At 47.6% G+C, this 14,112-nt stretch overlaps 1 protein-coding gene across 2 annotated transcripts in view; it reads left to right on the plus strand.

Annotated features, from left to right (window-relative positions):
• Window positions 1-14,112, plus strand: part of ANKRD27 (ankyrin repeat domain 27) — an 80,561-nt gene that overhangs the window by 7,794 nt on the left and 58,655 nt on the right. The window contains exons 2-3 of one of the 2 annotated variants that reach the window (XM_050771976.1): window positions 1,544-1,704; window positions 9,120-9,251. In XM_050771976.1, coding sequence (XP_050627933.1) covers window positions 9,150-9,251 — 102 coding nt within the window. In that variant the 5' untranslated portion in view covers window positions 1,544-1,704; window positions 9,120-9,149. The remainder of the gene's footprint in view (window positions 1-1,543; window positions 1,705-9,119; window positions 9,252-14,112) is intronic. The other variant, XM_050771975.1, reaches the window with a different exon arrangement.

The following is a 14,112-nucleotide window of genomic DNA, read 5'->3' on the forward strand; positions in this document are numbered from 1 at the left end:
CTTCATTGGAAGTGATACCGTTTTCTATTTAAAGTAGTAATAAGATTTTTTAAAAAATAAATTTTAGGGCCGGGCGTGGTGGCTCACGCCTGTAATCCCAGCACTTTGGGAGGCCGAGGTGGGCGGATCACAAGGTGAGGAGATCGAGACCATGGTGAAACCCCGTCTCTACTAAAAATAGAAAAAATTAGCCGGGCGCAGGGGCGGGCGCCTGTAGTCCCAGCTACTCGGGAGGCTGAGGCAGGAGAATGGCGTGAACCCGGGAGGCGGAGCTTGCAGTGAGCCGAGATTGCGCCACTGCACTCCAGCCTGGGCGACAGAGCAAGACTCCGTCTCAAAAAAAAAAAAAAAAATAAATAAATTTTAGGCCAAGGATGGTGGCATGTGCCTGTTGAGCCAGGAGTTCAAGACCACCCTGGGCAACACAGCAAGACTCCAGCTCTACAAAAGTAAACAAAAATAAAATAAAACAAAAAATAAAGTACCTTTTTATAAAGACAATAAGTTGTTGAGGGAAAATGTCAAACATTAGCAAGAGAGCCATTATATGTAATTGTTGGGCAAAATTGTGCTCACATTGTGGGCAGGTTGTTCACTGCCCAGCAGCAGGGGCTGTGCAGCATGTGGCCTAGGACCTGCTCACTAGCCAGCACCCTTGTACAGGGCTGCGTCCCCTGGGAAGTCGGGTGCTTGTTTCTAATTCTCACAAAAGTCCCATGTGAGCTTCCAGTAACTGTTGCTACATTGATATGCAGTACTGCGTGTCACAGATAGTGAAGGTGGCTTGTAAATAATCCTCATAAGAATCCTGCAGAGGCCAGGCGCAGTGGCTCAAGCCTGTAATCCCAGCACTTTGGGAGGCCGAGACGGGCGGATCACGTCAGGAGATCGAGACCATCCTGGCGAACACGGTGAAACCCCGTCTCTGCTAAAAAATACAAAAAACTAGCCGGGTGAGGTGGCAGGTGCCTGTAGTCCCAGCTACTCGGGAGGCTGAGGCAGGAGAATGGTGTAAACCTGGGAGGCGGAGCTTGCAGTGAGCTGAGATCCGGCCACTGCACTCCAGCCTGGGCGACAGAGCGAGACTCAAAAAAAAAAAAAAAAAAAAAAAAAAAAAAAAAGAATCCTGCAGACAGGTGTTAGCATTCTCTATGGTGCAGGCCCAGATGGAGGCTCAGAGAGGTGCGATGATGTGGTTAGAAATTTGATCTCCTGGCCAGGTGTGGTGGCTCACGCCTGTAATCCCAGCACTTTGGGAGGCCGAGGCAGGTGGATCACTTGAGGTCAGGAGTTTGAGACCAGCCTGGTCATCATGGTAAAACCCCATCTCTACTAAAAATACAAAAATTAGCCAGGAGTAGTAGCACACAACTGTAATCCCAGCTACGAGGGAGGTTGAGGCAGGAGAATTGCTTGATCCCAGGGGCGGAGGTGGCAGTGAGCCGAGATTGTGCTACTGCACTCCAGCCTGGGCAACTGAGACTCTGTCTCAAAAAAAAAAAAAAAAAGAAATCTGATCTCCTTTTCTGTGCCCATTTTGTAGGCATCCTCTCTGAGAGCTCATTGGTTCAGAGGAGCAGACCAGGGACGATGAGGAACAGCTGTAGAATGTTTCATGAAACATGCAAAGCAGTGGTTCACATTAGTTAGCCGCATGGAGCAGTCTACAGACAGCAACATCCTTCAAACGGCTTATTTCCTAAAGTGAGTTGAACACTGACCTGTAATCTTCTTTTGGCGCTTCACAGACCTTTCGGTCATGAATCATGGAAGGGTCTACTCTGGCTTCAGAAGTCCTAGTTCTGATGGTAGTGGTAGGTGTGTTCCATACTGATTCTTATTTTATCTGTACAGCGTGACTCTGATGTAAGTCCATTTGGCTTTTGCTTTTAGAACCTTACCTATAATAAGCAATCTAATTTTAGCAACCCCTTTCACAACAGCAGCTATAAAAAAGTCTATACAGAATATATAAATAGTCTAATAAAAGTCATATATGATCCTTATGGAAAAGTTGGAGGACATCGAAGAAGACATTGATAGAAAGATATACCATATATGTGGATGATAAAATTCATAATTATAGGGCTGAGTGTGGTGGCTCACGCCTGTAATCCCAACACTTTGGGAGGCCGAGGTAGGAAGATCACTTGAAGCCAGGAGTTCAAGACCAGCCTGGCCAATGTGGTGAAACCCCGTCTCTACCAAAAAACACACACAAAAAGTTAGCTGGTGTTGTAGCATGCATCTGTAGTCTGAGCTAATTGGGAGGCCAAGGCATGAGAATTTCTTGAACCTGGGAAGCAGAGGTTGCAGTGAGCCAAGATCGTGCCACTGCACTCCAACCTGGGTAACAGAGCAAGACTCTGTCTCAAAAAAAAAAAAAAAAAAAAAAAAAGCAGGCTGGGCACAGTGGCTCATGTCTGTAATCTCAGCACTTTTCGAGGCTGAGGCGGGTGGATCACCTAAGGTCAGTAGTTCAAGACCAGCCTGGCCAACATAGTGAAACTGCGTCTCTGCTAAAAATACAAAAATTAGGCTGGGCGTGGTGGCTCACGCCTGTGATCCAAGCACTTTGGGAGGCTGAGGCAGGCGGATCACGAGGTCAGGAGATTGAGACCATTCTGGCTAACATGGTGAAACTCTGTCTCTACTAAAAAGACAAAAAATTAGCCAGGCATGTTGGCGGGCGCCTGTAGTCCCAGCTACTTGGGAGGCTGAGGCAGGAGAATGGCGTGAACCCGGGGGGTGGAGCTTGTAGTGAGCCGAGATCATGCCACTGCACTCCAGCCTGGGCAACAGAGCAAGACTCCCTCTCAAAACAACAACAACAACAACAAAAAATTAGCCAGATGTAGTGGTGGGCGCCTGTAATCCCAGCTACTTGGGAGGCTGAGTTAGGGGAATTGCTTGAACCCGGGAGGCAAAGGTTGCAGTGAACTGAAATCATGCCACTGCACTTTAGTGTGGGTGAGAGAGTGAGACTATGTATCAGAAAGAAAACAAAAATTCGTAATTATAAAGATATTCACTCTCCAGTCCATGAATTTAGTGCGGGTCCAGTAAAAATCCTCATAGGATTTTTCATGTAATTGACAAGCTGATTCTGATTCATTTGATATTGTAAAGGACAAGGAATAACCTTTGGAGAACAAGCGGGAGGGAAGCCTTTCTCTGAGATAGTAAGGCTTATTATGAAGCTGTAGTCATGTAAAATAAATGTTTATATGTGGTCTCTCGCTGCCCTGTCCAGTATAATAGCTGCTAGTGGCTATTGAGCACATGAAATGTGGCTAGTATGAATTGAGAAGTGCTGTCAATGTAAAATGCACACGAGATTTTAAAGACTTGGGAATAAAAAAGAATGTAAAATATATCATTAATAATCGTTTTTTTCTTTTTTTCTTTTTTTTTTTTTTGAGACAGAGTCTCACTCTGTCGCCCAGGCTGGTGTGCAGTGGTGCGATCTCAGCTCACTGGAGTCTCTGCCTCCTGGGCTCAAGCGATTCTCCTGTCTCAGCCTCCCAGGTAGCCTGGCTAATTTTTGTATTTTGTAAAGATAGGGTTTCACCACGTTGCCCAGGCTCATCTCGAACGTGGACTCAAGCAGTCCACCTGCTTTGACCTTCCAAAGTGCTGGGATTACAGGCATGAACCACTGTGCCCAGCCATCATTAAGAACTTTTTATTATTATTATTATTTGGGGATAGAGTCTTGCTCTGTTGCCCAGGCTGGAGTGCAATGGCACAGTCTCGGCTTACTGCAACCGCTGCCTCCTGGGTTCAAGCAATTCTCCTGCCTCAACCTCCCAAGTAGCTGGGATTACAGGCAGTCGCCATCATACCCAGCTAATTTTTGTATATTTCTAGATACGGGGTTTCACGATGTTGGCCAGGCTGGTCTTGAACTCCTGACCTCAGGTGATCCACCCACCTCAGCCTCCCAGAGTACTGGGATTACAGGCATGAACCACTGTGCCCAGCCAATAACTTTTAAATAATGATCAAGTCAAGTGCAGTGACATATACCTGTGGTCCCAGCTACTTGGGAGGCTGAAATGGGAGGATTGCTTGAGGCTGGGAGTTCAGGGCTGCGGTGAGCTGAGATCATGCCTGTGATCTCGGCCTGTGAATTGCCACTGCACTCTAGTCAGGGCAAAATAGCAAGACCCTGTCTCTAAAAAACAAAATAAATAATGGTCACATGTTGAAAATACCGTTATTTTGGATATATTAAGATAAAATAGGGCCGGGCGTGGTGGCTCAAGCCTGTAATCCCAGCACTTTGGGAGGCCGAGACGGGCGGATCACGAGGTCAGGAGATCGAGACTATCCTGGCTAACACGGTGAAACCCCGTCTCTACTAAAAAATACAAAAAAAAACTAGCCGGGCGAGGTGGCGGGCGCCTGTAGTCCCAGCTACTCGGGAGGCTGAGGCAGGAGAATGGCGTGAACCCGGGAGGCGGAGCTTGCAGTGAGCTGAGATCCGGCCACTGCACTCCAGCCTGGGCGACAGAGCGAGACTCCGTCTCAAAAAAAAAAAAAAAAAAAAAAAGATAAAATATATTGCTAAAATTAATTGCATCCTGTTTCTTTTTTAATGTGCTAATAGAAAATTTAAAATGACATTGTGTATTTCTGTGTAATATATACATAATTGTATTTCTCACATGTGACAGACCCTTGAAACAGAAAAGAGCCTGGAAACAGGCTAAACATACGTGGGATCTTGGAATGTGACAACAGTAGCATTATCAACCAGTGCAAAATAGATAGAATATTCAAAAAATGATGATGGGACCATTGCCTTTCTGTATGGAGAAATACAATTGGACACTTGATTTATAGCACATACAAAAATCCAGATAGACTGAAGACCTAAAAATAGAAAACTTTAATATTTTTAGAAATCATAAGGACTACCTTTATGTCTTTGAAATTGGAAAGGACGTGGTTTCGGGTAGCCTTTGCTATGTAACAAACCAACCCAAAATGTAGTGGCTTCAAACTGCCACAGTTTATTACTTCCTACGTTGTGTGAGTTGGGGGGTGGTTCCTCTGCTGGTGTCAGCTGGGCTCCCTCAAGGGGCTGTATTCTGCTGGCAGGTTGGCTGTGCTCACTGGGCCACCTTGGCCTTGCTCTTCCCCCATGGCCTTTCATCACATGGGCTTCTTCACAGCTTTGGGATCTTGGGGTACCAAGAGAATGAGAATGAGAATCTGCAAGGCCTTATATAAGTGTATGTGTATGTATATACATTTATTTTTCTTATATCTTAAATATACTAAGAGTTTTTTTGTTTTGTTTTGAGACAGAGTCTCACTCTGTCACCCAGGCTGGAGTGAAGTGGTGCGATCTTGGCTCACTGCAACCTTTGCCTCCTGGGTTCAAGTGATTCTCCTGCCTCAGCCTCCCGAGTAGCTGGGATTACAGGCACATACCATCATGCCCGGCTAATTTTTGTATTTTAGTAGGGGGTTTCACCATGTTGTCCAGGCTGGTCTCAAACTCCTGACCTCAAGTGATCCACCTGCCTAGGCCTCCCAAAGTGTTGAGATTAGAGGCATGAGCCACCGTACCTGGGCTTTTTTATTGTTTTTTAAAGAGATGGGGTCTCACTCTGTTGCCTAGGCTGGAGTGCAGTGTTTCAATCATAGTTCATTGCAGCCTCAAACTCTGGGCTCAAGCGATCCTCCCTTCTCAGCCTCCCAAGTAGTTGGGACTACAGGCACGTGCCAGCACGCCTGGAAAATTTTTTTTTTTTTTTTTTTGAGATGGAATCTCGCTCTGTCACCCAGGCTGGAGTGTGGTGGCACTATCTCAGCTCACTGCAAACTCCGCCTCCCAGGTTCACGCCATTCTTCTTCCTCAGCCTCTCGAGTAGCTGGGACTACAGGTGCCTGCCACCGCACCCGGCTAGTTTTTTTTGTATTTTTAGTAGAGACGGGGTTTCACCATGGTCTCAATCTCCTGACCTCGTGATCCGCCCACCTCGGCCTCCCGAAGTACTGGGATTATAGGCGCGAGCCTCCGCGCCCGGCCCATAATTTTTGTATTTTATTATTTGTAGAGACAGGGTCTTGCTGTTTTGCCCAGGCTGGTCTCTAACTCCTGGTCTGAAGTGATCCACCTGCCTTGGCCTCCCAAAGTGCTGGGATTACAGGAGTGAGCCATTGTGCCTGGCCCCTGTAAGACCTCTTGACGCTGACACTCATAAATTGTACAGCATCGATTCTCCCTGTTGGTTGAAGCAAGTCACAGGGCTGGCTCTGATTCAGGGCCTGCGGAAATGAGTCTGCTTCCTTTTTTTTTCTCTTTTTTGAGACTGAGTCTCTGTCTTTTGCCCAAGGTGGAGTGCAGTGGCAGGATCTCGGGTCACTGCAACCTTTGCCTCCTGAGTTCAAGCGATTCTTCTGCCTCAGTCTCCCAGGTAGCTGGGATAACAGGCACATGCCACCACTCCCCGCTAATTTTTGTATTTTTGTAGAGATGTGGTTTCGCCATGTTGGTTGAACTGATCTCGAACTCCTGACCTCAAGTGATTCGCCTGCCTCGGCCTTCCAAAGTGCTGGGATTATAGGTGTGAGCCACCGTGCCTGGCCTATTCTATCTTCTGATGGGGGAATAGTGAAGTCACTTTGCAAAAAGACCTGCCAGAGGATAGACATGCCAGTTACAGACTTCCTAAGGCTCTAAAAGCACTGACCTTAAAGTCAAAGAGTGGCAAATCCAACTATTGTTGACCCTTGAACAATACGGGTTTGAACTGTGTGGGCCCACTTACATGGGTTTTTTTCAACCAAACTCAGGTTGAAAATGCCGTATTCACAGGTTGCAAATTTTTCTATATGGAGGGCTGACACAGACATGTGAGTTCCACAGGGCCGACCATGGGATTTGAGTATGCATGGACTTGGGTATACAAGGGGGTCCTGGAACCAATCCCCCAAGTATATTGAGGGATGACTTCCCATTCACATCAAAATTTCTGGCCAGACACAGTGACTCACACCTGTAATCCCAGCGTTTTGGGAGGCTGAGGTGGGAGGATTGCGTGAGGCCAAGAGTTCAAGTTCAGCTTGGGCAACACAGCAAAAATCTGATCTCTACAAAAAATGAAAAATAAAAAAAAAGCTGGGTGTGATGGTGCGTGCCTGTAGTCCCAGCTGCTCTGGAGGCTGAGGTGGGAGGTGGGAGATCACTTGAGCCCAGGAGTTCAAGGTTATGGTGAGCTGCGATCATGCCACTGGACTCCATCTCTAGCCTGGGCGACAGTGTGAAACCCTGTCTCAAAATAACTAAATAACATCCAAACTTCTATTTCTGAACACATCCATTTGACAAAATGAAAAAGCAAGTTATAGACTGGGAGATGGTGTGAGTGTATGTGCGTGTGTGTGTATATATATATATGTATTTTTTTAGACAGCGTCTTGCTCCATCACGCAGGGTGGAGTGCAATGGCGTAATCATGGCTCCTAGTGGCCTTAACCTCCTGGGCTGAAGTGATTCTCCTGCCCCAGGCTCCTGAGTAGCTGGGACTATAGGCACACACCACCACACATGGCTAATTTTTAAAACTTTTTTTTGTGGAGATGGGGTCTCGCTATGTTGCCCAGGCTGGTCTTGAACTCTTGACCTCAAGTGATCCTCCTACCTCATCCTTCCCAAGTGCTGTGATTATAGCCAACCTGGAAGATGGTATTTAAAACTTACTCTAGTATACAGATGTGTAAAGAACTATAAATCCTAAGAAAAAGGCCAACAACCCAGTGGGAAAGTGAGCAAAAGACATAAGGCAGTTTACAAAACATAAAGAAATTTAGTTCATTTAATTAATGAACCAGTGAAAATTAAAAATAGTGGGATATGACTTTATACTCACTATCTCAGCCAATGCAGGCTGCTGTAACAAAACACTGTAGACTGGATGACTTGAAAATGACAGAAATGTGTTTCTCACAGTTCTGGAGGCTGGAAGTACAAGGTGAAGATCCTGCAGGTTGGGTGTCTGGGGAGGGCCTGCTTCATAGACAGCTGTCTGTTCTCTGTAACCTCACGTGGCCGGAGGAGCAAAGGAGCTCTCCCAGGCCTCTTTCGTTTTTTTTTTTTTGAGACGGAGTCTCGCTCTGTCGCCCAGGCTGGAGTGCGGTGGCATGATCTCGGCTCACTGCAACCTCTGCGTCCTGGGTTCAAGCGATTCTCCTGCCTCAGCCTCCCGAGTGGCTGGGACTAACAGGCACCCACCACACCTAGATAATTGTTTATTTTTGTAGAGATGAGCGTTTTGCTGTATTGCCCAGACTGGTCTTAAACTCCTGGGCTCACGGGATCCTCTTGCCTCAGGCTCCCAAAGTGGTAGAATGACAGGCATGAACCATCATACCTGCCTTCTACTTGATTTTCTTAAAAGAAAATCTGAGGCAAACATGGCAAAATGTCACGATTCCTTAATTCTGGTGCTAGGTTTGCATTATTACTCAGTACTTTTCCGTGTGCTAAAATATTTCATTAAAAATACATGAGTATCTTGAGAGTGTCATAATTTTGGTCATGTAGGATGTTCTAAAAATAGCCATTTATACTTTAGCCAAGACTTGGAGTTTAACAAGATTTTCTGAACGTAATTTACACATCAGCCAACAAATAGGTCATCTTGGAATTGGTGGGTTATATTTGAGATTTCCAGGTGGAGTCAGTCATGAATTCTTTTTTTGGAGGATGCTCTTTAGAAATTGCCAGATGCAGGTCGGGTGTGATGGCTCATGCCTGTAATCCCAGCACTTTGGGAGGCCAAGTGGGCAGATCACCTGAGGTCAGGAGTTCAAGACCAGCCTGGCCAACATGGCGAAACCCTGTCTTAACTAAAAATACAAAAATTAGCGAGCGTGATGGCGGGCGCCTGTAGTCCCTGCTGCTCCCGAGGCTGAGCCAGGAGAATTGCTTGAGCCCAGGAAACAGAGGTTGCAGTGAGCTGAGATTGCACCGCTGCACTCCATACTGGGCGACAGAGTGAGACTCCATCTCAGAAAAAAAAGAGAAAATGCCACATGCAGATTTTCATGTGTTACATAAATTCGAAAATGGCCATTCACTGCTTTTCCCTCCCTTGTTGCAGGAGATTTGCTCTGACCCATCTGAAGTCCATATGGCTCTGTATGATGAAGACCTCCTAAAAAATCCTTTCTATCTGGCTCTGCAAAAGTGGCGCCCCGACTTGTGCAGCAAAGTGGCCCAAATCCACGGCATCGTAAGTGCGCTGAGCCTCAGGGTTGCCCTGAGGCATGAATGGTTCCAGACACGTGGTAGACTAAGACTCAGTTTGGAGGGAGTTCATTATAAACCCAGCTTAACAAGCTCCCAGCAGTGCGCTTGGTCTCTGAGTGAGCAGCGAGGGGCCCCCATGAGCCGCTCCCTCCAGGAAGCCTCCTGGGATTGCAGTCCAGGCTGTAATACTTTCTCTGAACTTCCGGCCCCCGCCTGTGGCTAACTGTGCCCTTTCGTGGAGCACAACCAGTGACACTTGGTCTCATGCTGTGGTGGTCTCTTGTTTCTCTCTTGCCTATGGGGGCTTCTCCAGGGCTAAAAAGAATTGCTCCCTGGGGCCTCACGAGTCCTGGTCTGTCTGGGAGGTGAGTGCTCGCCCTCATAGAATAAGGGACCGAGTAAATGCATTCATAGACTGCTTCGAAAGGCTTTTCCAAAGGGAAAGCACCATGATGAAAGAACTTCTGTGGTAGAGGCCACAACCTCAGAAGCCTTCAGGGGCAGCCCGGTAACAGGAGTGAGAAGCAGGCAGGAGACGCTGTCACCTGTCACGGTGGGGGCATCTGCCTGGACAGAGGGCAGGCCCCGTGTTGTGGATCTTTCCAGTTCTCAGGTCAGTGAACTTGGTGGGCATTCTACTTAGACAGCACTGGGGGACACAGTGTCCCGGGTGCATTTGTGTCATCTGTGGCCTCTGCTTGAGGAGTCTTGTGTCATCTTTTTGTCTGTTGTCTCCTACTCTCTCAAATGGGCATATCCACTTCTCTTATCCCATGGGGCGACTCTACTCAGGTATGTGAGGTGTCTGAGGGTTTGAACTGAAGGAGAAGTCAGGTTAGCTGAGTGTGGCTTCAGGTTCTCAGCGGCCTCTCAGGGACACTGGAATTGACTTTCATTTATTTTTATTTTTATTTATTAATTTTTTTGAGACAGAGTCTTGCTCTGTCACCCAGGCTGGAGTTTGGTGGCATGATCTTGGCTCACAGCAACCTCCACCTCCCAGGTTCAAGTGATTCTCCTGCCTCGGCCTCCCAAGTAGCTGGGATTGCAGGTGTGTGCAACCACGCCTGGCTAATTTTTGTGTTTTTAGTAGAGATGGGGTTTCACCCATGTTGGCCAGGCTGGTCTCGAACTCCTGACCTCAGGTGATCCTCCCACCTCGGCTTCCCAAAGTGCTGGGATTACAGGCATGAGCCACCATGCCTGGGCCGGAATTGACATTCATTTTGCCCAGGCCAAGCTCTGCCATCAGAAACCGGGTTTCTTTTTTTTTTTTTTTTTTGAGCCTGTTGCTCAGGCTAGAGTGCAGTGGCACGATCTCGACTCTGACTCTCTGCAATCTCTGCCTCCCGGGTTCAAGCGATTTGTCTCAGCCTCCTGAGTAGCTGGGATTACAGGCACAAGCCACCATGCCCGGCTAATTTTTTTTTTGAAACAGAGTCTTGCTCTGTCACCTAGGCTACATTGCAGTGGCGCAATCTCGGATCACTCCAATGTCCGCCTCCCGGGTTCAAGCAATTTTCCTGCCTTAGCCTCCTGAGTAGCTGGGACTACAGGCGTGCGCCACCACGCCCAACTAATTTTTGTATTTTTAGTGGAGACGGGGTTTCACCATATTGGCCAAGGTGGTCTCGATCTCTTGACCTCATGATCCACCTGCCTTGGCCTCCCAACATACTGGGATTACAGGCGTGAGCCACCACAGCCGGCCTCAGTTTTGTATTTTTAGTAGGGATTTGGTTTCACTATGTTGTCCTGGCTGGTCTCGAACTCCTGGCCTCAAGTGATCCACCCGCCTCCGTCTCCCAAAGAGAAGCTAGGTTTCTTGACATCTTTTCCAGTTTTTATGATTAGTTTTGTGATTCATATTTCTTCACCACAATCTTCTTACTTTAGATTTTAGAAGCCAAAAAGTTCATTATTTAAAAAATTAGAGAATATCGCTCTTTCCAAATAAAAATCTCATAAAATTCACCAAAGGCATTCATTGTCATCATTCATTGTCATCAGTTCATTCCACAGCAATTTTTAAAAGCTACTGTATGCAAGACACTTGGCTTGATGGTGGGGATTCACCAAGAAGCAGAAACACACATCACTACCTTTTTTTTTTGAGATAAGGTCTTGCTCTGTCCCCCAGGCTGGGCTAGAGTACAGTGATGTGAACATGGCTCACTGCAGCCTCAGACCTCTAGAATCAAGCAGTCCTTCTGCCTCAGCCTCCCAAGTAGCTGGGACTACAAGCTTGTGCCACCATGCCTGGCTGGTTTTTATTTTTTGTAGAGATGGGGTCTCACTATGTTGCCCAGGCTATTCTTGAACTCCTGGCCTCAAGTGATCCTCCTGCCTCGGCCTCCCAAAGTGCTGGGATTACAGGCGTGAGCTGCCATGCCTGGCCATAGATCATCATCTTTACCCTCATGGAGCTTAAATTCTAGTGTGAGAGATGATCATTTACTGAGCAAGTGCATACTAATTACGATGGTGGTGAGTGCTGCAGAGGAAATGTACAGGATGCAGGGCAGGCATGGATCAGGGAGGGCCTGACTATACTGCAGGACTATTTCCTCCCTTCCTATCTTCGTTGTATGATATTTAAACTACTGTCTAGACAAGTGCATATATTCATATATATCTTTAGCTTTTTAGAAGTGTCACGCTGTGGCATAGTTATTTCTGTGGAAGCTCTTTAGGGAAGCTCTATCTTGCTCAGCATGGTGTTACTGAGCCCGGTGGCTGCCACTCCAAGCTTTTCTTTTTCTTTCTTTTCTTTTTTTTGAGACAGGGTCTCACTCTGATGCCCAGGCTGGAGTGCAGTGGCACAGTCAGGGCTTACTGCAGCCTCAACCTCCCAGGCTCAGGCAATCCTCCCACCTCAGCCTCTTGAGTAGCTGGGACAACAGTCACACTCCACCATGCCTGGCTAATTTTTGCATTTTTTTTTTTTTTTTTTGGAGACAGAGTCTCACTGTGTTGCCCAGGCTGGAGTGTAGTGGCTCTATCTCGGCTTGCTGCAACCTCCGCCTCCTGGGTTCAAGCGATTCTTCTACCTCAGCCTACCAAGTAGTTGGGATTACAGGCACCCACCACCATGCCTGGCTGATGTTTGTATTTTTAGCAGAGATGGGGTTTCACTATGTTGACCAGGCTTGTCTTGACCACAGCCACTGTGCCCGGCACAGCACAGGACTTTTGACTTGCTCCATTTCCAGCCTGGCAGTGTTCACCCCTCCTTGGGCAACATCGTGGTCCCCCACTCCTGGGAGGTCACCATACTGATGCCAAACTTAGTATGGAGATGCAATCAGCATAGCTCACGACATCCCAGGGCTCCTGGGCTCCAGCGATCCTCCTGCCTCAGCCTCCTGAGTAGCTGGGACTATAGGCCTGTGCCAACATGACGGGCAACCTCACTGATACAAATACACCAAACAAGGCTGAGGAAGACCAGAGGCTCACTGCTGCCCCCTGTAGACCCCAGCAGTTCCTGTGGATGCCCTGGATCTCAGGAGGAGCTGGAGTGAGGGTCTGGGGTTCTGTGGGGGAACCCTGGATGGTACAGCCTAAGAAGAATCTCCATTCTCCGGTGTCCCCGAAAGGAAGGCGACAAGGTAGAAAAGTTCATTCAAAATCCCTCGTTTGTTAAAGTGAGCTTGAGTGGAATCCCATGACTTGTAGCTGAAAAGCACTTAGTTGGCCAGGCATGGTGGCTCACACCTATAATCCCAGCACTTTGGGAGGCCAAGGCAGGAGGATTGCCTGAGGTCAGGAGTTCAAGGCCAGCCTGGGCAAGAAATTGAGACCCCTGTCTCTACAAAAATTACAAAAGTTAGGCCAATGCAGTGGCTCATGCCTGTAATCCCAGCACTTTGAGAGGCCGAGGCAGGCGGATCATTTGAGGTCAGGAGTTCAAGACCAGCCTGGCCAACATGGTGAAAACCCATATCTACTAAAAATACAAAAATTAGCTAGGTGTGGTGGTGCGCACTGTTAATCCCAGCTGCTTGGATGGCTGAGGCATGAGAATCCATTGAACCCTGGAGGCAGAGGTTGCAGTGAGCCGAGATTGCACCACTGCACTCCAGCCCAGGCGACAGAGCAAGACTCTATCTCCAAAAAGAAAAAAAACAAAAAAAAACCTCCCGTGCTGATCAGTAGTGGGATTGCACCTCTCAATAGCCACTGCACTCCAGCCTGAGCAACATAGATGCCATCCTTTTTGTCACTTCTAAGGGATCTCTGTGGCCTCAGCAGTTGAATGCCAAGTATCTTTCCATGAAGTTTGGGCATCGTACCAACTTTATTTCATTTTTAATATTTTGGTAGAGATAGGGTCTCACTATGTTGCCCAGGCTGGTCGTGACCTTGTACCAAGTTTGACTGCCCTTGAGTCTGCCTTGGAGATCAGAGTCTTTTATCAGACTGCAAAAAATGTGAAATCACCGCTTAAAAACATGTGTCTTGACCGGGCACGGTAGCTCACGCCTGTAATCCCAGCACTTTGGGAGGCTGAGGCGGGCGGATCATGAGGTCTGGAGTTCCAGACCAGTCTGGCCAACACAGTGAAACCTGGTCTCTGCTAAAAATACAAAAAATTAGCCAGGCATGGTGGTGGGCGCTTGTAATCCCAGCTACTCGGGAGGCTGAGGCAGGAGGATCGCATGAACCTGGGAGGCAGAGGTTGCAGTGAGCTAAGATCACGCCACTGCACTCCAGGCTGGGCAACAGAAGGAGACTCTGCCTCGAAAAACAAAAACAAACAAAAACAAAACAAAACAAAAGAAAAACATGTCTCCTGCAGAGTGAACTGCGCCATGCTTCTCCCTGCGTCCACGCTGCTGGGC

The sequence above is a fragment of the Macaca thibetana genome, chromosome 19, assembly GCF_024542745.1.
Source record: "Macaca thibetana thibetana isolate TM-01 chromosome 19, ASM2454274v1, whole genome shotgun sequence".
NCBI classification, from domain to species: Eukaryota; Metazoa; Chordata; class Mammalia; order Primates; family Cercopithecidae; genus Macaca; species Macaca thibetana.